At 44.0% G+C, this 23,269-nt stretch overlaps 2 protein-coding genes across 3 annotated transcripts; one reads left to right on the forward strand and one right to left on the reverse strand.

Annotated features, from left to right (window-relative positions):
- Positions 1–4,098: 4,098 nt before the first annotated feature.
- On the reverse strand, positions 4,099–5,607 carry LOC133355651 (uncharacterized). The gene is made up of 2 exons (XM_061573026.1): positions 5,400–5,607; positions 4,099–5,208 (listed from the first exon to the last, which is right to left on the reverse strand). The coding sequence occupies exon 2, from the start codon at positions 5,180–5,182 to the stop codon at positions 4,139–4,141; it is 1,044 nt and encodes a 347-aa protein (XP_061429010.1). The 5' UTR covers positions 5,183–5,208; positions 5,400–5,607; the 3' UTR covers positions 4,099–4,138.
- A 1,055-nt stretch (positions 5,608–6,662) lies between these two features.
- LOC133355650 (transketolase-like) lies at positions 6,663–22,234 on the forward strand. 2 transcript variants are annotated; one of them, XM_061573024.1, is made up of 14 exons: positions 6,663–6,821; positions 8,842–8,959; positions 12,351–12,464; positions 13,787–13,884; positions 14,280–14,471; positions 14,894–15,021; positions 16,300–16,493; positions 16,884–17,048; positions 18,101–18,257; positions 18,769–18,899; positions 19,522–19,605; positions 20,118–20,214; positions 20,493–20,612; positions 21,558–22,234. In XM_061573024.1, exons 1-14 carry the CDS (start codon positions 6,715–6,717, stop codon positions 21,731–21,733), a joined length of 1,881 nt encoding a protein of 626 aa, XP_061429008.1. In that variant the 5' UTR covers positions 6,663–6,714; the 3' UTR covers positions 21,734–22,234. The 2 variants fall into 2 exon arrangements, with proteins under 2 accessions (XP_061429008.1, XP_061429009.1); XM_061573025.1 differs by lacking the exon at positions 6,663–6,821 and adding an exon at positions 7,556–7,696.
- The last annotated feature ends 1,035 nt before the right edge of the window (positions 22,235–23,269 follow it).

Below are 23,269 nucleotides of genomic sequence, written 5' to 3' on the forward strand. Positions count from 1 at the left end.
GTAAAATAAAAAAAGGTAAAATAATAGTACCTGTGTTATCATATCTGTCAACCAATTATCAGTGCCTACCTTATTACAGGCCAATTCAGACCTTATTGGTCACCCCATGCCCTTATACATCTCAATGTTCCTCCTACAAAGTCCCATCACAAAAGAGAAACACAAATACACGTTTTTGTTGTTGCCCGTATTCAAACTGCTGTAGGCCCTGAAAACTCTATTTCCCTGTACAAGAATACGGGTAAACCGTATGGGTTAGGTATGTCGCTACAACACGGTACCTTTTTTGCCTGTATCAAAGTATCAAAAACAGGTGTTAAGATGTTCAAACACCAAATAGATACTATTTTCAAGGACTCATGTTGCATTAACCACACGTGCTTATGCTAAACATGCAAACAAAAATCATGCTATGATAACACTATGTAACACAATTTTAGTTCCTGGGTAGTAAGTGTTATTTCGTAATTGCTTATGCCTAAAAAGTATAGAAAATGACTATTATTCCCCACAAACTTTGCTTTTGTGACCAGGACAGTGATATTTTTAAATGTACCTATTTTCAACGAGAAAACGGGCAAATTTGTGTCTTTTCATCATGGGACCACCTTTGCCAGTGTCAAAATATAAAAATAAGTTTTCCCCTTTTTTTCTGGCAACAAAACAGGTGTTAAGATGTTCGCCTTTTGGCGTCCTCTGGTCTAACACTGTTTGAGACTAGGCTCTAAAGAAAGCTGTCTCTGGTGTGGACCAATCAGTTTCAATGCATATACTGTCAGAGCATGTTTTTTGTTTGTATTTTCACCACAAGTATCTGTGGTCAATGTAGACATGATTCATTGTAAAAGGTTTCAGTTTGGTGTTTTAACATTTTAACACCTGTTTTGTTGCCAAAAAAGGGGAAAACCTATTCTTATATTGTGTCTTTTCGTTCACATAAAGTCAGAAAAAAATAACATGAATAAAAATGAACATGTACAGTGAGGGAAAAAAGTATTTGATCCCCTGCTGATTTTGTACGTTTGCCCACTGACAAAGAAATGATCAGTCTATAATTTTAATGGTAGGTTTATCTGAACAGTTAGAGACAGAATAACAACAACAAAATCCAGAAAAACGCATGTCAAAAATGTTATAAATTGATTTGCATTTTAATGAGGGAAATAAGTATTTGACCCCTCTGCAAAACATGACTTAGTACTTGGTGGCAAAACCCTTGTTGGCAATCACAGAGGTCAGACGTTTCTTTTAGTTGGCCACCAGGTTTTCACACATCTCAGGAGGGATTTTGTCCCACTCCTCTTTGCAGATCTTCTCCAAGTCATTAAGGTTTCGAGGCTGACGTTTGGCAACTCGAACCTTCAGCTTCCTCCACATATTTTCTATGGGATTAAGGTCTGGAGACTGGCTAGGTCACTCCAGGACCTTAATGTGCTTCTTCTTGAGCCACTCCTTTGTTGCCTTGGCCGTGTGTTTTGGGTCATTGTCATGCTGGAATACCCATCCACGACCCATTTTCAATGCCCTGGCTAAGGGAAGGAGGTTCTCACCCAAGACTTGACGGTACATGGCCCCGTCCATCGTCCCTTTGATGCGGTGAAGTTGTCCTGTCTCCTTAGCAGAAAAACACCCCCAAAGCATAATGTTTCCACCTCCATGTTTGACGGTAGGGATGGTATTCTTGGGGTCATAGGCAGCATTCCTCCTCCTCCAAACACGGCGAGTTGAGTTGATGCCAAAGAGCTCCATTTTGATCTCATCTGACCGCAACAATTTCACCCAGTTGTCCTCTGAATCATTCAGATGTTCATTGGCAAACTTCAGACGGGCATGTCTATGTGCTTTCTTGAGCAGGGGGACCTTGCGGGCGCTGCAGGATTTCAGTCCTTCACGGCGTAGTGTGTTACCAACTGTTTTCTTGGTGACTATGGTCCCAGCTGCCTTGAGATCATTGACAAGATCCTCCCGTGTAGTTCTGGGCTGATTCCTTACCGTTCTCATGATCATTAGAACTCCACGAGGTGAGATCTTGCATGGAGGCCCAGGCCGTGGGAGATTGACAGTTCTTTTGTGTTTCTTCCATTTGTAATGCGAGCGCAAGTGGGGTTCGCTGCTGGCCTTCGGGCCAATCACATGGGCCGGTGTATTGGGGGGCGGAGCCAGTATGGGGGCGTATGTGAAGATCCCCGTTCACCTCGGGTCCAATCGGAAGCGAGGTGAGTGGGGGCGGAACCTAGGGGCGGAGCCAGCAGGGCGCGATGGAGAGGCGAGATCTGGAAGGTTCGAAGGCACGTGGTGTGAGGGAGGAGACAGGGTCACGTGGTGAAGGGGATATAGGGGGGAGCCCGGAAGGGCTCCGGGTAAGTTGTTGGAGTGAAGAAGCGGGACCGCGTTGGGTGGCCACCGCGACATCAGCCACATGGCTGTTGGGGCTTCGGCACACCGTCGGCCAGCGGTGTGCGGAGTGGGGAGGAGCGGAGCGACTGACGGGAGAGCGCGTGCGGGGCGCGCGCGAGAAGCAGCTGGTCCGCTGTCGGGACCAGCGGCATGTGAGCAAGGAGCTAAATAAAGACTGACAGAGACCAAGCAGTGCGTGGCGAAGTCCGTTATTACACATTTGCGAATAATCGCACCAACTGTTGTCACCTTCTCACCAAGCTGCTTGGCGATGGTCTTGTAGCCCATTCCAGCCTTGTGTAGGTCTACAATCTTGTCCCTGACATCCTTGGAGAGCTCTTTGGTCTTGGCCTTGGTGGAGAGTTTGGAATCTGATTGATTGATCGCTTCTATGAAAAGGTTTCTTTTATACAGGTAACACGCTGAGATTAGGAGCACTCCTTTTAAGAGTGTGCTCCGAATCTCAGCTTGATACCTGTATAAACGACACCTGGGAGCCAGAAATCTTTCTGATTGAGAGGTCAAATACTTATTTCCCTCATTAAAATGCAAATCAATTCATAACATTTTTGACATGCGTTTTTCTGGATTTTGTTGTTGTTTTTCTGTCTCTCACTGTTCAAATAAACCTAAGATTAAAATTATAGACTGATCATTTCTTTGTCAGTGGGCAAACGTATAAAATCAGCAGGGGATCAAATAATTTTTTCCCTCACTGTATTTATACTAAAGTAATACAAAAATGGCTACAAAAGATTTAGAAGTGAGTAGTTTTTCGAAATTTATGATTATCCTGTAAATCACTTTCACGAATCAGACCCCAAATGTAGTTTCCCATCATGTTCTCATTATACTGTCCCTCGTAGCGCCGTTCACAGTCCAGTATACCCTGGTGGAAGTGCTCGCCTCGCTCTTTCGAGTACGCTCCCATGTTCTTCCAGAATGTATCAAGATGAGCATCAATGATATGGACTTTGAGGGACATCCTACAGCCGAAGTTCGTCACCAGAGTCTCAACCAGTTCCACATAGTTTTCGACCGTGTGACTGCCCAGGAAGCCACGAAACACTGCGACAAAGCTGTTCCAAGCCGCTTTCTCCTTACTAGTGAGCTTCTTGGGGAATTCATTGCACTCCAGGATCTTCTTTATCTGTGGTCCGATGAAGACACCGGCTTTGACCTTTGCCTCAGACAGCTTAGGGAAGAAGTCTTGAAGGTACTTGAAGGCTGCTGACTCTTTATCTACAGCTCTGACAAATTTTGTCCTATAATGAGCCAAAAATGTCTGTGTGTCCCGCATGTGACGTCACTCCACGTCCACCAGCCCCCCTCATTAATAATCATGAACAAGTTATGTCCTCCACATGGACCCCCACCCTCATTAATAATAATGAGCAGTTGATGTCATTCTGCATGGAGAACCCCCCATGGACCCCCCCCTCCTTAATAATCATGAGCATGTGACGTCATTCCACATCGAAACAGCCCCCCTCACTAATAATCATGAACAGGTGACATCCTCCAAATGGAAACCCCCCCTCCATTAATAATAATTATCGGGTGACATCACTCCACATGGGGGGGCGAGGCACCTCCTCCCCCCTCAGTGTCAACTTATGACCCTCACTACAAAGGCAGAACCCTCACGTCACGCGATCTCCGTAACGCTATTGAGACATAGAAGTAAAAAGGACGTCATGATGAACAAGGGATTATAACCTTTAAATGAAATAAGTCTGTGTCACTGCGGACTTACAAAATGCACACGAATTGATGCAATGAATATCATGTCGCGGTCTGCTTTTCGCTTGCAAATTTCAGATTTACTGAAACCGTCCTTGGACGGGCAAAAGGCTAGTTGTTTCATAAGGCCCAATTTGATGTGCAGTGGTGGCATCAGCACCTTCCGGGAGTCCACCAGTAGCTCCCACTTGACATTCTTCCTCCCCACAGAGAATTTGGTCTGCTGTGGCCAGTCCCGCCTATGGTAGTGCGCCTTGGTGTCCCTGCTGTCCCAAAGGCAAAGATAGCAGGGAAACTTAGTAAAACCGCCTTGGAGACCCATCAGGAATGCCACGATTTTGAAGTCTCTGATGACCTCCCAGCCGTACTCAGCATACTTCAAGGCATCCAGCAAGGCCTTGATGCTGTTGTAATCCTCTTTGAGGTGCACCGAGTGAGCCAGGGGAAGAGACGGGTACTTGTTACCATTATGGAGAAGCACGGCTTTGAGACTCCTGGATGAACTGTCAATGAAGAGGCGCCACTCATTCTGGTTACAGGCGATTCTGATTGCCTCGAACAGACTGGTCACATTATGGCAGAAACAGAGCCCATCTTGACGGGTGAAGAAGCTGCAAAAAGGTTTGTGACGCTTCCTCTGATCTGCGACTTGCACACTTTCATCCAACAAGTTCCACTGCTTGAGCGTAGACGTCAAAAGCTTGGCATTGGACTTGGTGAGACCAAGATGTCTGATCAAGTCGTTGAGGTCTTTTTGGTTGGGGTAGTATGGGTTTCTCTCCTCAGCTCCACCTCTGAAATTGTCATCTGGATCTACAACGTCTTCCTCGCTCTCTGACTTGCTGCTCTCTTCTAAAGACGGGTGCTCTCTCTCCGGAGGAGTGGGTACGGGGAGCTTATGGCAGTGTGAAGGAAGGTCCAGATACGTGATAGCAGCTGCATTCTTGCCAGTCAGACGTTTGGAAGGGTCCACCATGCAGAAGTAGCAGTTGCTTGAGTGGTCAGTGGGTTCCCGCCAAATTCTTGGGATAGCAAACTTCATGGCTCTCTTTTCTCCTCTTTACCATCCTACAAAAATACATTTATTTCACCCATGACTAATGTGTAAGAGATTCCCGCAACATTTTTCATATATGATATGTTTTCAATAACATTGAAAATTGTAAAACATTTTAAAATTATAAAAAAAAAAATTACAATTAAAAAAAAATTCACAAAGTTAATAACGTAAAATTCCAAGCAAAAATTGTCCATCTTACCTTCCAGAGTTTTTTTGTATTGCTCGCAGGTGAAATTAGTTGCCCAGGGTTTGTCTTGATCCCCGACAGGCATGCCGAAATATGCATTGTAGGCCTCACACTTCTTAGCAGATGCTTCCACGGAGTACTTTTTCACATTTGCAGCCTCTTGATGCCATCTCAGAAAAATGTAAATATGTATCCACTTTGGCAGCTGGAACTAAACTGAGCTGGTGGGCTTAAGGCCCCTGTATTTATACTCTCATTTATATTACTGGAAAGTTCTAGAATGTTCTAGAAGTTACTCAAGTTTACTCAGCACTGAATCTATCTGGAATGTTCTGGAAAAAAGGTAAATAAAAAAATATCACTGTCCTGGTCACAAAAGCAAAGTTTGTGGGGAATAACAGCCATTTTTTGTACTTTTGAGGCATAAGCAATTAGAAAATAACACTTATTACCCAGTAACAAAAAATACTTGTCACAGTGTAATTTATGGAATTGTCTTCCAAACTGATTGGCCTCACCATTGTCAGACCGGAGGATGCCCAAAGGTGACCAGTAACAAAGACAATGCACTATCATGGCTTTTGTAGCTCGGAGTGAGCAGCTACATGGGACCTGGTGTTTTAACATCTTAACACCTAGATCTGAAGTTTTCGTGACTGCAGGGATCCATACTCTTTGGTTCTTTCGGTAAAGTCACGTAGGTAGAAAATAAAATAAATAAAATAACGACGTTTCGGGCGCAACACAAGCGTCCGTCATCAGGTGGGACAACCACAGCAAGAAACAATTGCAATTGCAGCAATTTTTTTCTTGCTGTGGCTGTCCCACCTCATGTTGCGCCCGAAATGTCGTGATTTAATTTATGTTATACCTACGTGGCTTTACCGAAAGAACCAAAGAGTATCTTAACACCTGTTTTATTGCCAGAAAGGGTAAAACATATTTTGAGATTTTTTTTTTTCCATGATAGGCATGCGTACATATTAAACAACAACCACAACAACAATTCTGCGAAAAATGCTGCAGTCTTGAGGATTCTTCCAGAAGAGGTGGATTTATTCCGGAAGATCTCGGAGCATTTGAGATCACCACGAGCCAAAGCGGTCGCGAGCGAAAGAAGCCCAAAAAAACGCGGAGGTTTTCCTGCGCGCGGTGCTTTGCCCGCCTCCCTCTACACAAGGGCCGGGGGGGAGGGCTGCGCTATAGACCCAAAAAATCGCGGAGGCTCTTCCTGGGCGCGGTGCTTTGCCCGCCTCCCCTCTATAAAAGTGCCGGGGGGGGGGGGGGGGGGGTACGTTGAGGCTGCAGCAGCAAAGCAATCGAGGCAATGGCGGCACAACGACTCCCGAGTGGCGAGAAGCTGCAGGCGCTGAGGGACACCGCCAATCGCCTGCGAATCCACTCCATCCGAGCGACCTGCGCCTCCAACTCGGGGTCGGTGGCATCGCGAGACTGCGGCGAGCGCGTCGCGGTCGATATTGCGCGGTGAAAGCGTCGTCGTCCGTGGCTGATACAAAAAAAGAGTCGAGGGTTTCTAAGTGAAATGAGGGCTGGCCGCGTGAAATGCCTTAAATTCCCAGCAGTGGCCCAGACGGCGATGATGGAGGCCAAACATCCTAAGCCTCTCTCGCTGTGTGCACCTGCCGTCTGCATGTTGTCGCTCGTGCGCAATTGAATTCGCGCCAGTGGGCTTAGTGTAAGAATTTGGGATATGTGGCTTTTAAAAATGTCGTAGTTAAACGCCTGCGCACGCCGAGTTTTGAACACGTGTGGCTGCAATCGCCGTGCTGTACAGTAATGCGACGTACGAGTCGTGTAAACTGCGTTTGTGTGAAAACAATGCAACTTCTCGTTTCCTGCCAGCCTTTTAAGGCAATTGTCCAGATTATAGTACCGTGGTTACACTTTTTTGTGTAATAGTTTGACCCTTTGCTGACTTTCTAATTGACATCGGCCACGTGCCGTAGCTAATAAGCACTGTTACGCGAATGTGCATTTTTTTATTGCTAATTATCAACATTGTCACGGTCTCAAGTTTTTTTTTACGAATGATTGTAATTGCATTTTGGAGACGGAGGGGAAACGCAATGGATTTCGGAAAGCACGCGGGATTGCTTCCATCGTGACACAAGAATGACTGTAGCTGGGCAGAGATGTTCAAAGAAGAGGCGACGGTAAAGATTCGTGGCGGGTGGAGCTCATCCTAGGACTTTCACCAGGAGATGGAGCGATGTGAAAGCGATGAAATCTGCCTGCGCCCATGCATTTGCGTGGATGTTTGGCATCTGCAGGATCGTAAGATGGCTCAGGTGGGAGGCCCATCATCCAGCAGTGGATTAGAGCATGGCTTGTGGCTTCTAGATTGTACCTTCGTGCGAATTCGCATCTCGATTTCGCGTCTGTGTGGAGTGACGAGTCATTTTGGGTTTCCTTGTGGAAGTTGGGGATGCAGTAGCACATCAGGGGTTTTGTAAGGTTAACGCAAACATAATTTGAGTACATCTGACTTTTAACCCGTTCTGTCGAAATATTTGGTTGGCTTGTCTGAGCATGATAACACTTTGACGTACAGTTTTGATGAACCAGCTTTAAAGTACAGTATATAAACACGTCCGGCTTGATCCGGCAATGAGTTTAGAGGGCGGTGCGCGTGCAAAGGTCTTGTTTTTACCCTATTAAAGCGTTTGTAAAGCGGGTTTTTTCCCTCCGCCTATATCCCTTCCGAACCAGTGTTTTAGCAGTGGTTTTCGCCTAACCAGCCCAAATTCTTGGCTACTTTAAATGTTCTTATATCGTCAAAAGAACGTTGCGAGTTGAACTAAAGCTGCCGCATTGCTTTACCGCAGCCAGGAAGGAGCCTTCCGTTAACACTGGGCCCGTTCAATGCAGTACAGAACCATTAAAGTTTAATTCGTATCATACTCAGAGTCTTTCGGTAAAGTCATGTAGATTGAAAAATAATTTTTCAAAAAAATAACGACGTTTCGATCGCAACAAAAGCAATCGTCTTCAGGTGAAAAAAATACAGCAGGCGGACTGCTGAGGCAGGAAGAAATGTCAAGATTTAATTTGTATCATTTTAAAGAAATCCTCATCTAAAATCCCTATCACAGTTGTTGCTGTCATTGATATGCGTATCCATTTGGTTCCCTCGTCGCATTACATAATATACGAGAGTTAATGTTTGTTGCATGACCGTTAAAGCATGTTTTTAATTCCCAGTGCTGGAAATGCAACCTTTTTGAGAACCCGGTTTCATGGCAGGCGACTGCCTTGATTTGAACCCCCACGAATTTCGGCAGTGCCAGCTTGGGTGTTCTTGACCCCTCTCCTGAGCTGCCCTGACCATCTATCTCCTGCACACTGCCTGCAACCCCCTTGTTGACCGATGTTGAAAACTCATTTCAGTCTTGCTTGTGTTTTGTTGTTGTTGCCCTGTTCCTGTTCTGCACAGCCACCCAACATCATGCTGCAGTGCTGCAGAGATAATGTCCACGCTCTTCTTCTACGGCATGAAGTATAAGGCGGATGACCCCGGCAATGTCAATAACGACCGCTTTGTGCTATCCAAGGTGCTGTCACGAACAGGCGTTTTTGCTTCGAAGTATTGGTGTCACGGTGTAAATGCTGTTTGATAGTTTGCTTTAAAGGCAGTGTGTGAAATATTACAATGCAATTGGTTCTCTTATGTTGCATGTAAATACGACTCGAGATACATGCAAAGTTTGCATTTTGGATAATTTGTCAGACAAAGCACATCAAATTTACAAACCAGATGGTAAAAATGGGACAAAGAATCAATTCTTATATTGTGACCCAATTATTAAATCGCCAGCGGTGTAAAGTGACGCATGCCAAAAATACAAATTTAATTTGTTCAAAATACTTTGTGGTGCAGTTGTCGGGTTTTGTTCGCTCTGAATCCTGGAGTGCAAACCTCCCTGGGAGTCAACGTCTTACTATATTTAACATGTAGGCTTCCGTGACCAATATTATCCATACTAGAGGTTTTTTGGGTTGGATCGCGTAAATATATGCATGTGTCGTTAAAACCCGCCACCCCCCGACATAGCCAACTAGTAAGGCTTGGCTCTCCAACACACCGGTGTGCAGTACTAGTGACGAATTGGCCACGTTCTGTTTACGCGACAAACCTTACTAGTTGGTCGTGTCGGGTGGTGGCGGGTTTTAACAACACTTATTCCTACAATATCTCACCAAGGTTGCTAAAATAGCACCACTCTTATGCAGACTAGGGCTTGTCATGGGAACTGATTTTCCACCACTGGTTCAAAAACATTAAGTGCCTCTCAAAAATGCTCGTTTGCACCAAGATATTTTAGATACGAGCACTTAAAGATCATTGGAATATATGTTTGCATGGAATAAGAACGTATGTAGTGTTATATATTTGTTTTAGTTATGGGAACTGATGGTTTGTCATTGTACTATTATGCAATGCACAATGACTTGCTGGTTTCGGGCACACTTATTGGCTTGTTAAATGACTTGGCAAACCGTGCTCAGGGTGTGGCAGCCAAGTGAACTGAATAGGTATGTCGTGCTGTTTGGACACTCCTCCAGACCCACAGTTTTTCACCATTAGGCCTTAAAATAGACCATAGTCGTGTATTCATCAATATGTAGACGAAGATAAACAATACTGGGAAAAATCTAAATTTCAATCTATTTTAAAATAAAAAATGAGCCTTTAAACACTGCCATTTCACTGCAGCACAAAGAAGATTTATGGAAAAGTAATGGACGTGAATCTATTGCTCCCTGGCGATTCGACAACTTGTCAAGATTTGAGTGTGTGGTGGATTTTCTCAATTTTTACGCATTTATATTCTGTCTCGCTCAATTTAACTCCCATTTGCCTGCATATAACCTAAGCATGTCATTCTCAATTGTAAACGATTATTGCATGTGGTGTATGTATGTTGAACGTCTTTCACACAGTAATGTAGCCAACTGCGCTAATCGTAGTGTGGTGGTGATGATAATTATTTGAATCTTATTAAAGATAATATTTCCTGGCAAGGTGTTGAGATTTGGATTTGGCATTAGAAAATGTGGAACCCTGGAATGCCTGCTCTTCTCGTTGATGCTGAAAATGTGCACTTTGAACCTTCATTGCAACACTGGAGGCTTGACCCATTACCATGGCAGATTTTGAAAGGTTAGAGTTTTCAAATTTAGGATGGATTAATGCCACGATCCTCTCGATGTTTACAGTGGAACTATTGTTGCTTTAATAAAAACCGCCGGCCACAATTCTAATTGAGATTTATGTCCTCCCATTTTAAAAAAAAAATCGGAGTTGCACCACCGCTTATGAAATCTCATGGATAAAAAGAGCTTGTGTTGCAATGTATTGTATGAGCTGTTGAGGCCTGAATGTTTACTGATCAAAAGATGATCTCGATGTGCCAACCGAGTTATAGAGTACAATTATTTGTATCCATTTATCGAATGGTATGTTTTTGGCATGCTGCTTTGGTTTATCATGAGGGAAATAATGTAACTATTAAAAACAACAGTCTAGGCTATAGAAAGTTTAATTTTAATAGAATGTCCTAGTGTTTTGTTCCCACAGAACAACATTGTATTTCACTTGTTGCCATGTACTTGTTGAATCTTAATGGCAGTGATTTTGTCTATCTTAACACTTCCAAAAAGCAATGCGAATAAATTAACCCATTGGGTACTGTTAATTCGGATGTATGTATAATATTTCATTCATAGGTAAAAAATAAAAGTAAGTTTGAGTTCATACAGTATTTGCACTTCCCCATTGTCAGACTTCGGTTTGGACTTTACAGATTATACTGTTATATTGTGCAACACAAGTAACCGGAAGTTCTGGTGATATTTGCTTAAACATTTTTTAACTACCTTAAAATCAGTGTTTGGAGACTTTCTGTGATTGTCACCAGACCTGGTTGAGTTATGCGTGCATTATCAAGGTGGTGGATTATGTACTGTCAATTGGTTTTTCTCTGTCGATTGCAACTTCCCTATGAGTTGTGTACGTTGATTATTTTTGTGCAGTAAAGCAATGAGAACCTTGATTGGTGGCCGTTTATGTCCTGAGTTTTTAGAGGTCATTAACCTGCAGTTGACTTTAGGCTTTGCTCCTGAAGCTGTTTACCAGCTCGCCAACCTCTGAACATAGAAACATTTAAACACTCCCGGCCCATACGAACGAAGTGTCCCATAAATGGTTGTACCATGCAAAACCAGTTGTCCAGTAGTGTACACGCTTGCCTTTGTAAAGTGTTGGGATAAAATAAGTTTTGCCCCACCCTAGGCATGTAACTGAAGATTTTTAAAAATGTATATATTTATAATCTCGTTTCATTTTTTCTCTCAATTGCAGCGTGATTATTTGCTTAATGTTATGCCATGTTGCGATTGCTTAAATTAATACTATATAATTGGCCACTGCATCTGTTGCCACCTGCAAGACAGCTGCCATAGGGTTTCATTGGGGGTGAAAAAATCTGACAGCAGTGCATGACCCTGCATATATGACATCCATGAGCCAGGACCTTGAGCTAATCACCAGAGCCACCTGTTCCCCGAGACCAGACCCATGGGAATTAATGTTGGTCCTGCTCCTTGTAGCTTTTTCTTTCAACGTGCAAAGTTTTGCCGCAAGACACTTGGCACAGCTGCTGTTTTTTTCATTTAAATTGAATTGTCAGCTGGGAAAAGAATGTCACCCGCTTGTTCAGAATTATTGTAAATTGTTTAACGATTTGTGACTTACAAGGGAATGATACCAGTGGTTTTTTCGTAGTTTACTTTAAGTATGAAGTGTTAACATTGCTGAAAGCTTAGAGTCTTGGGTTTTTCTAACAAATTGAAGTGACAACATTGCAGGAGCCTGGCAAGATGACAACTGTAGTGAGTGATTGTTATCATTTGCTTTACGTTTGTGCTGATTTTTTTTTGTAGGGACATGCTGCGCCCGTGCTGTATGCCACCTGGGCTGAGGCTGGATATATCGCAGAGTCGGACCTCTTGAATCTCCGCAAGATTGACTCTGATCTGGAGGGACATCCTACACCTGTAAGTTCCTTGACACCCTCCCCCTGGGAGGGACTGTCTATACTGACGTTTTCACACAAAATGGCCTAAAACACATCTGACATTCATTGCATGTCTGGAGTTCGTGTTGAAATTTGGGACTTAATTTTACTTGTGTAAGCATTAATCTGCTGATATAGCCATACCACCCCATTTGAAAGTTTATTTTGGTGCAGAAAAATTGCAACTGGGCACCTTGCCCCATTCAATCAATCACAGATGCTGATCACCAGTTCTTCTGGGAACAGTTGGGATGGTTTGGCAACGCATGATATGGCGTGGCTGGTGTTGCATTTCACAAAGTTCATGTTTCGGTTTAGACCGTGGGGTGTCTGGTCAACGGGTGTGCAGTGGTTCATGTGTAGGGAGTTCAACTGAGTCGCAGGTGCACTTCTTGGAGGCAACTTTTATTATTAATACAACACACGGGGTAACTGCCCCTTAAGATAACAACCTGTGGTGGTGACCACCAGGCTAACTGCACTAATTACACTAACTAGCTACAATGGACCGGACCACAGCTTGGGTCCAGGTCCACGTGTTGGAGACTCTGTAGGATGTAGAACGTAGATTCTTCAGGGTGAACAACAGCAGCCGGTCCCTCTCGGAACCCGGCTTGTATCCTCTGTGGCGTGGCTGGGTCTGCCCTTAGACACGACCACCTTCTAGAATCCTCGAGCAGGATCTCGACCTTGACACGTGACCACCCCTAGCCCCCACTTGGGGGCCCTGTGTCGACTTAACCGGTCACGTGTCCTCTGGGGTCAAGCAAGTGCCACGGCCTATAGTAACCCCATTCACGTGGCCGGCACTCTCACCCTATCCTGTAGGGGCTGGCACTGCACGCAGAGCGTGGTGCCATCCAGCGCTGTCAGTCAGCGCTCACCGAGCCCCTCTAGGGCTGGTACTGAACTCGCATATAAGTGGTGTCCGCGATGTCAATACATCGCACTCCGTGCCTCTCTAGGGCCGGCATTACACGGTGACGTCCGCGATGTCACTACACATCCACTGCTGTAATCTTGATAACCTGTTTGATTCCCAGCCTGAACCAACACCTCCCGGCAAGTGCTAACTGGACTTGTCCTAAGGGCTGCCTCCTAGATCAGCTCTGGTTTTTTTATTATTAAATAAACTAAAAAAAGATCACTTTGTGAGCATCTTATTTTTTGTCGATAAATGTAGCCGCGCATAGAACCGCTCTTATGTGCTGTGCTAACCTTGATGGGTCACTTGCTAACGGAATGTGCCAAAACAGTCTTTAACAACTGAATTCTTTGTGCCATGCCATCTTGTGCTGCTAGAAACTTTCGTTCGTGGATGTGGCGACGGGCTCCCTGGGTCAAGGGCTTGGCGCTGCCTGTGGGATGGCTTACACTGGGAAGAACTTCGACAAAGCCAGGTCTGCTAATGTCCTGGCACCCTTGAACCCCTGACAGTGTCAATTTAAAATTATAAGCAGTTTTACACTCAAGGTTGAATGCGTAGCCAGACTTGAGGATCCATTGCGTTTGGGTCTTTCATAATGCAGCAAAGTAAACCAATTTGCTTCAAGCATTTTCAATTAAAATATGCAAGCATGCTTTAATTTTGTTTACTGGCTCCGTGTTTTTAATTTTAGTGAGCTTTGTCATGTCTGTCACTGCAAGGGTCCTCTCTTGCAGTGACAGTGACCTGTGATCTGTTGTGCCCACCCTCCCCAAGGGTAAATTGAAACTCCTCATCTCTTGATGAAGAAAATGTTCCCCATCTGACGTGTAGCACCTTGGCCCTTCTGTCTTGTCATTCCGCCCACAGCTACCGCGTCTACTGCCTCCTTGGCGATGGGGAATCATCGGAGGGCTCTGTGTGGGAGGCCATGGCCTTTGGTTCCCACTACAACCTGGATAACCTGGTGGCCATCTTCGACGTGAACCGCCTGGGACAGAGCGAGGCTGCCCCCCTGCAGCACAACTTTGACGTCTACAAAAGCCGTTGTGAGGGTTTCGGGTTAGTACTCGGATGTTTGTGTGAAATCTCGCGTGGCATGTTGTGTAAAGGAAGATGTCAACTAAATTTGGTTTTTTTAAACCCTTAAATTGGGCTTTATTTTTTTAATTTCTACAGCCAATTTGCATGTAGTCTGCTTTTTCTGCCTTTGTGTAGTTTGCTCAAATGAGCTCCTTTAATATTGTGACTATTTAAAGCTCTGACATAAATTTATTAAGTTAATTATCAAGTGGATTCAAAATATTACCCATTGACTTAATCCTACGAATCGTTATATTTTCTAAACTCCCCGTGTCACCTATTTTGGTTTTATACATTGCTCAAAATAGTAAGTTATTTTACGATGCCTAATTAAATTAAATATAGCTGTTTAAGACTAATTTTGCCCGTTTTTTTAAATGCCGCCTCGATGATGGATGCAGATGGAATACGCTGGTGGTGGATGGTCACAGTGTGGAGGAACTCTGCCAGGCCCTGCTGACTGCCAGCCAGACCAAGGGGAAGCCCACGGCCATCATTGCAAAGACCTTCAAAGGAAAGGGCATTCCTGGTAAGTGGTGGGAGCAATGCAATGTGTTGTTTTAAAAACAAATTATGAAATTTAAAATGTAAAAGATGTAATTTATGAGATTATGCACATTTATGAATTATGCAAATGGTGTTATTAGGTAAATTAATTAGGCAAATTAATCAAATAAATACACGTGTGTTTTTTCATGTTAATTGGGTGTAAGTATAATATGATCAATCGTAGGTGTGATTAAATGTGTATAAAGTATTACGTAGATATGTATGTGCATGTGTGTAGGAGAGTATTATTGATGTGTGTTAGTTTGTATTATGGTCAATAGGTGTGCGTGTAGTTACGTGTATTATTATTGGCTCGGCTTCATTGTTTAGGGTTAGAGTTGCGACCAATATCATCCAAAATAGTTTTTTTTGGGTTACATCGGAATTGCCACCATAGTACTCCTGTAGATGTCCTACTCATTGGTCCGTACAATTAACCCTCAATGGTTACGTTGTTAAACTGAGCCATAGAACAATAGGCGAACTCCTCATAGTAGTGCGACGATAGGAAAGTCCTTAAAAAATGACAATATTCATACAGAACCACGATAAAGAAACATGTGCCCAATGGCAAAAGTGAACATCAATGAATTATCGGGCAATATTGTGATTAAATGTAATATCTCAAAACAATAGTATCCATGCGAGTGTGTAGACTCGTAACATAAATGCTTATACATGTTTAGTGTGTCATCAATGAATTCACTGGTAATATTACGATTTAAACCGGGTTCTCATGTGATGGTTTCGGCTCGTTCGCTAACGGCTGCTCAAATCATAGTTAAATTTACTTTCACACTTAGTTCAGTATATTCTAGCTCTTTAGGACTAACATATTCTATTTGGTTTCTTTGAAACTAATACCTCCTATACTCGGGCAAGTGGGGGTCCAGAATGCCTAAATTGAGCCTAGGATAATTGAAGTTATCTCCGAAGTGGTCCTGTAATACCATCTTCCGCCGCCCATTGTCAAACATGGGGTGATGCACTGCTCTGCAATAATTCCAAATAGAATTGCTTATAGCTCGTGGGTATGTAGACAACCCTTCTGTCAATGTTGTTGGTGGTTGAGGGCCTTCTCCATCGCCATGCTGATCAGTACCTGGAGTGGAGGTGGGCAGTGTAGATATCGGATAATAGAAATACATTTGCAACAATAGGTTTTGCTTTTTTGACCTTTGCATATCTCGTAGCCCCACAGACGGCACACATGGAATGTAATTGTTAACAATACAATTGTTTGTTTAAAATGTGACAGGTGTTGAGGATCAGGACAACTGGCATGGCAAACCCATTCCCAAGGACAAGGTGGAGGAGGTTGTGCAGGTCATCCAGAAGAAGATTTCCAACGCAACGAAGCTGTGTCCAGAACTTCCCACCGAAGATGTACCTGTGGTGGACGTGAGCAACGTCAAACTGTCTTCACCTCCTTCCTACAAACTGGGAGATAAGGCGAGTAGTTGGAGGGGTTTTTCTTGCTGTTAAAAGATTTTTGTTTTTTGTCAATCAAACATCACTAAGTATTGGATTTTAGTGACATTTAGCGGGCGCAATTTTATATTCCTAGGTGACATTGCGGAGCGGGTAGTAGATATTACCGGCTTGTTCCAGAGGTTTACACAATTAGTCCAGCAGCTGCCGTGGTTAATAATGTGGGTCTATAAACCATACATTATTTGCTTCGGTGGAAATTAATTATCCCGTGTTATTCAAAGTGCAGGCCGAATCTGAAAGTATGTGAAATGACATCTTCGCGACAGCATTGTGCTCTACGAATGACGCGAATACCCAACGTACTCTCGTAAAATGAACACGAATTAATTTGTCTTTTGCGCACTGCAGATCTCAACGCGTAAGGCGTATGGGGTGGCCCTCAACAAACTGGGCCACGGGAACAGCCACGTCATTGCCCTCGATGGAGACACCAAGAACTCAACCTTCTCCGACATGTTTCGCAAGGACTTCCCTGACCGCTTTATCGAGTGCTTCATTGCCGAGCAGAACATGGTAAAACACGAGGACTGACTTTACATGGGCAGACGCTGTGTTCGGAGAGTTTAAAAGTAAAGTCCGTTTTATTTTTTTTGATTAACATGTGGTGCTTTTCTGGCACATCTGCCACAAAAAGGTGTCATTACATCTTTAAACGTGAAAATAAACAGCTCTGTACAGTTTTTAAAAGAAGCACGTAGTGGCTGTGCAAAGGGTGTTGGGCACCGATATTTCCCTCCCCACATTACTGCTTTCTGCATCGTGAAACAAAGAATGTATTTGGATTCATCACAGCCTCTTCGTATTAGACAATGGCCCACAGGTGGCTTTTGCATAGCTACTGCTAATGAGCTCCTTTTAAGTGACCTGTGGTCCACAGAAGGGTGAATGGTGCTGTTTTAATCACTGCAGCATTCTGTTTTGTTTTCTGGATTTAACATCGATTAGTTGAATTCGACGAGTTACTGTGTATTTAACTTTGAAACGAAGTGAGCAAACAAAGATAATATTGTCGTCGTAGGTTTTTACCCTTTTAAACTGGTACAAAACTGACACCTTTATTCAAGGCATCATGTTTGCAATAACCACAACACAAGTAGTCAAAAAAGCAAACAAAAAGAAGCAACTCTGATGATGATAATAATATGCACTGTCATCAGAGTTGCTTCTTTTTCTTTGCTTTTTTGACTACTTGTGTTGTGGTTATTGCAAACATGATGCCTTGAATAAAGGTGTCAGTTTTGTACCAGTTTAAAAGGGTAAAAACCTACGACTATATTTTGCCACTGGTAAAAGAGATCTCATAGTGTAAAAGATAATATTGCTTAATTTATTTTTAGTCATTTAATTGAAGATGGCGATGTCTGCTTCTGTTGGGGCCATTCTCTGACATGAAAGGTTGCCTTGCTGAGATCTAAACAGATACTTTCATCTCATGAGACGGTGTTGATTGAGTTGGGATAACAAGATAGAATATACCTTACAGAGCTTACTCAACCTTGTGCCTTTCCAAATTATCCTCTCGTTCAAGAGAAATTCTCATTGTCTCCTGCCTCCCATGTGTTTAGGTGAGCGTGGCTATTGGCTGTGCGGCACGCGGTCGCACTGTGCCCTTTGCCAGCACGTTCGCCGCCTTCCTGTCCCGCGCATACGACCAGATCCGCATGGGCGCAATTTCCCAGACCAACGTCAACTTCTGCGGCTCTCACTGCGGAGTCTCCATCGGTGAGCTGTACTCCCCGTCCCCACCAGTGACTGTCATACCACTGGTGTCTTGATTCTCGCAAAAATAGTGGCCTCAACACTAAACTGTTGTCTGGGCACAGGTTTTCACACCCTCCTTTGTAATAGCAAGGTTAGTCTATGTGGAGAGTTTATATATCTTAAGCTTGTGCCACTTAAGACTGCAGGTATCGGTATCAAAGTTGAATTTCATATGGTCCTACATACTCATGGTTTCATATCTGAAAGTATTGAGTTTGCCATCTGATCAGGAAAGTGATAAGTAATTGGATTTTTTCCATGTCCACATTTTTTGCGTGCCGTCTTTTTTTTTTACTTTTGTTGCAGTCTTGTGTGTGAATAATTCATAATATTTGTGAGTAGTGGTTAGGGCAGCTAGGTTTGATATTGGTCATTTTTAATGTATCGCCATCTAAAATAGGTCTTTCTTTATAGTCTTGTTATTTCTGCTAAAGTCTAAGGCTATACGAGGGATCTTTGTGTGTGCATACAGGTGAGGATGGGCCCTCTCAGATGGCTTTGGAGGACCTGGCCATGTTCCGCGCCATCCCCACCGCTACCGTGTTCTACCCCTCGGATGGCGTATCGACCGAACGTGCTGTCGAGCTTTCTGCCAACACCAAGGTTACCCCCCCCTCCCCTGCAACTGCAGCCTAGAGCCTGAAGATTAGGGTTAATACCGTAAGAAACAGCATGCCACAATCCCATTGGGGAAGCATACTTAACTGTCTTGGTATTAATTGTAAGAGTTTGCTTTTCGAGCAAGCTGTTACCTGAAATTAATTTGAAGTTTTATTTATTATTATGTTCAACCCAGAATTTTAAAACTAGACTTGAAATGTAAGATTAGGAGAACCAAATTGGTTTCCTTTTCCATGCCTTTATACGTCACCACGCTGGTTACAGTTTTGATTAAAGGGTGGAACATGACTAGTTCACATCTCACTTGCCGGGAATGGAACTCTGGTGGCCGAGTTCGTAGTGTAGTGCATTCATAGCTCTACCACTGCTGCACCCAACAATTCGTTACAGCCGACTATTTTGTTATTGTTAATGAGTATTCTTTATAAGGTTTTTGGAAAAACGGCCATTAGGTTGCGTAATGTTAACGTATGATCTATCTGGAAAGATAAAAGAAAAAAACAATCGAATCTGCCTCCAAGTCCATTTCCATAAGCCTGGCTCTACTCCACAAGTCGTGCGCCACTAACTTGTGTTCCACACCACCGTGTCTCTCGCATGCCAGGGCATCTGCTTCATCCGTAGCAGCCGCCCCGACACGGACATCCTCTACGCCAACGATGAGAAGTTTGAGATCGGCAAGGCCAAGGTGAGAACGGTGCCCGGGAGATTAAAACGTCTCGTTATTGGATGTTGAATGTGAATGAAGTAAATGTTTCCTGTCGTAGAGTGGCCTGGAATTCTCAAGTCACTCCAGTAGGCCTCTTTATCCTCACTAGGGGGGAGGGGGTGGGGGCATCATTTTTATATTATCTGCAGGGTGTTCACTGCATGTTCAAACTGAAATCTAAAAATCGAACTGGAATAAGATGCATTAATGGCCAAAGATAATTTTATGAATGGTTTGTGCAGTCATTGATGTCCTGGCTGAATCCCTGAAATCCTTCTGCTTGCAAACCCAGTCTTATTATGGGCTGACAAAATCCAATTTTCAATCCTATAGTCACAGCAATGCCAATCCGGAGCCACACAGCTGCCTTAATAAAGTTGTGATTGTTTAAAAGTTTTCAGATTGCTTTGTCATCTTCCCGAGACACTGCAGTGTCTTTGTACTTGCTGAAGTGTGGTCCCGTTGAAAACCTGTTTCGTGTTGTCTGGCAGGTGGTGCTGAAGAGCGACAGTGACAAGGTGACGGTTATCGGGGCGGGAGTGACGCTGCACGAGGCTTTGGCGGCCGCTAAGACGCTCGCATCCGAGGGTGAGGCTGTCTAATCTCCTTGCCCATCAACACCGCAATGAATCCATCTTCTTGCTATAATCGGATACATATGCAGTGCTTTGTAAATGTAATATGTATATCAAATGTACGCATTTTATTAGACTTGCTGCTTTTATGGTGGCTTTATATTCCTTATACATCAATTGGATGTGTTTTTTTTTATTGGACTACACAAACTAGTCGCTGTGTGCAGTGTGTGCCGTTCACCTTGCTGCTCCGTTCACCCTGTCTGTCCCTCCCCCCGCCGCCCCCCCTAGGTCTGAACGTGCGCGTGATCGACCCGTTCACGATCAAGCCCCTGGACAAGAAGACGATTGTCGAGAACGTAAAGGCCACTGGAGGCCGCGTGGTGGTGGTTGAGGACCACTACCCCGAGGGTGAGCCGCCACTTCAGTGCAGTGGGCTCGTGTGTGTCCGCCTGCGCCGGGTCGCTCGCCTCGAGTTGCTGTTGAAACCGTTTCCATGATAACTGCTTTCGTGTTTACACAATTTGTATAAAGGCTGATGCTTTTGTTTTTAAAAGGCCCGTGACAAAATCGACCACAATGCACGTATAGGGTTGTTAAGCCAGGAGGTGACCACCATTCATAACAGGTTGTAGGCTATTGGGATATATTTGGACTTTGTAGCAATATCCATTGTACATTATTCACCCAAGCCTTTTACATAACTAACACCCAAGTGGTATACTTTAATTTCATAAATTGTTTCCAAACCTTGCCCTGCTTCAAACTCGTTATTTTAATTGTATATCCCTGCTACTCTCCTGCCACCATTCTTTAAATATGAATTTGTAGCCACAATTGCATTTTTCTCTGACCTATAAATATGGATATATTTATATATATAAATATGAGTAATCCACATGCCTCCCGCAGAGATGAATGTTGCTGCTCTACCAACTAGTGATGCAATTTACCACGCTGAAGTCTCAAGTCTCATTTGGGATTTCCCCCTGGTATTGTCTGATTTGTACAATAAAATACTCTCAATTGACCAATCTGATCCAAATAAAATAATTCCAATGGTGGATTGTTGCTAGCCTTGTATCTTGGATGTGTTCTAAGCAAAGCGCATTGAAAAAGTCAGAGGAAGCGGAGAGAAGGGCGCTAATGGAGAGATGGTGCACCCAAGTCACCAAAACAGGCTTCTTGGGTAGAAAAAAACCCACCCCTATGACATTGAACGATTTTAAAAATGCAGTCTTTATAACAGATCCGATTATTTTAAACGGTGGCAACAACCTGTGCTAGGAACTGAGCCCAATGTCTGCTGCTAACACTGCGTTGTGTGTGACCCCTTTTGCGTGTTTGTGCTGTCAGGGGGCCTGGGCGAGGCGGTGTGCGCCGCCGTGAGCTCCCAGCCCGGCATTGTAGTGCGCCACCTGGCCGTGCCACGCGTGCCCCAGAGCGGGAAACCCACAGAGCTGCTCGAACTCTTCGGCATCAGCGCCTCGCACATCGTCGCCACCGTCAAGGCCTTCGTCTTGGGAAACTGAAGTAGCGGCAGGCGCTGGTCATCGCGCTGCCCACCCCACACCCCGGCTTTGACACAATTCCTTTTTTTTTTGTCACAAGATGAGCCACTCTTTGTAGTACAAAGAGGTTGAATGTACGCAGACCTTAGCGCTTATAGTAAACTAAGTTGTCCACATTCCTTGTGCGTTCAGTTTCTACAATCAGGCGAGTCTTGGCGAAATGCAGCTGTTGGTCATTTACCAGTTGGTCTTAATTTGTGTTACGTTTGTGTAGTTGTGCGAGCACTTGATACTTTTTCAGAAAATGTTTGACCCAAAGGGTGAAATTCCGATACGTTTTTCTGAACTGGACAGATTTGCATCGGACTTGAAATGACCAAATAGTAAGATTCCACCATTAAACTGTTGTGCCCTGTTAGTCTTCTAGCCCTGCTTGGGGGTGTTTGTGCACTTGCTGTTATTTGGCCTTCAAATGAATAATTCTTGCCCACTGATCGGTGACCAATAAAGTGATTAAGTAATTTTGTTTGTACGTGTTTTGTGACATTACCTCATGCTTGCAGTCTTACACATTCAAGAGGGGGGGGGGGGGGGCTGCATAGGATGCACAGCTTGTTCCATCAATGCTTGTTTGACTTGTGGGAGGAAACTGGAGGTGGTCTGTACACAACTTTGTCCAGTCTGTACGTTGATCTCTTCAGCAGCCTGCAAGCCCCTCTGCGGGGTTGCAAGTTTCACAAATCTGCACGATTCCTCAACCCATTTTCCTCCAGCGCCAGTTTCCTGTGCCCTTGTGCGCCTGGTTTGTGTGGTGCATGTTGATGTGCGAGGTTGCAAGTGAAATTTACCTTTCTCAAAAAAATTTCTGTATTGCATTATAGATTTGCGTTTGTAAATCTAGTTTGAGAATAAAATAGTTCAAGAATTGTAGGTCGGTAATCTAATGCACCAATTACATCTCTGAGCAACTTACCAAAGTTGTGTCACAATTGATTAACACCTAATCTTTCTAATAACCTTTCGGTTGGCTAATTTTCTAGCATGTTTCCAGTGCACCCAAGTGTTTTACATCTTAACGAAGCCCTATATGCGGCAGAGAAAGGGAATCCCATCATCCCAGAAGTGGATTGACAAGTCCTTGTGAAGATTGCTATAATTGACCACGATCTCTATCCACTGCTGTATGAATGTCTCCCACATAGCCATCTATTCCAGCCCCAACTAAACGGCACTCATTGCTCTTCCACATGAGCTGGTCGTCTTGGGCGTGTTCCATCCATTGGTTTCCAAGCCACCCGTTTTGTCCATCGACAGTCAATGGCACCTGATTGGCTTCTCCTGCCCAAACTCAATCTTCTCAAGTCCCATGTTTGTTATATGCTGCCAAGTATTTGCCTCTGTGTAATTCTCAGCATTCATTTGGGTCGATTTACTCAAAGGAAACTCCTCGATTATCAAAGGGGGCAAAAGCTGAAATGTATAAATGCAGACCCGTCCCACAGCATGTGCAGGTAAATGTTTTGCAGGCCATTGGGACTGGTGTAATCGAAAATGTAG

This window comes from Lethenteron reissneri, chromosome 51 (genome assembly GCF_015708825.2).
Source record: "Lethenteron reissneri isolate LAM-NWPU_2019-01 chromosome 51, ASM1570882v1, whole genome shotgun sequence".
NCBI lineage: Eukaryota > Metazoa > Chordata > Hyperoartia > Petromyzontiformes > Petromyzontidae > Lethenteron > Lethenteron reissneri.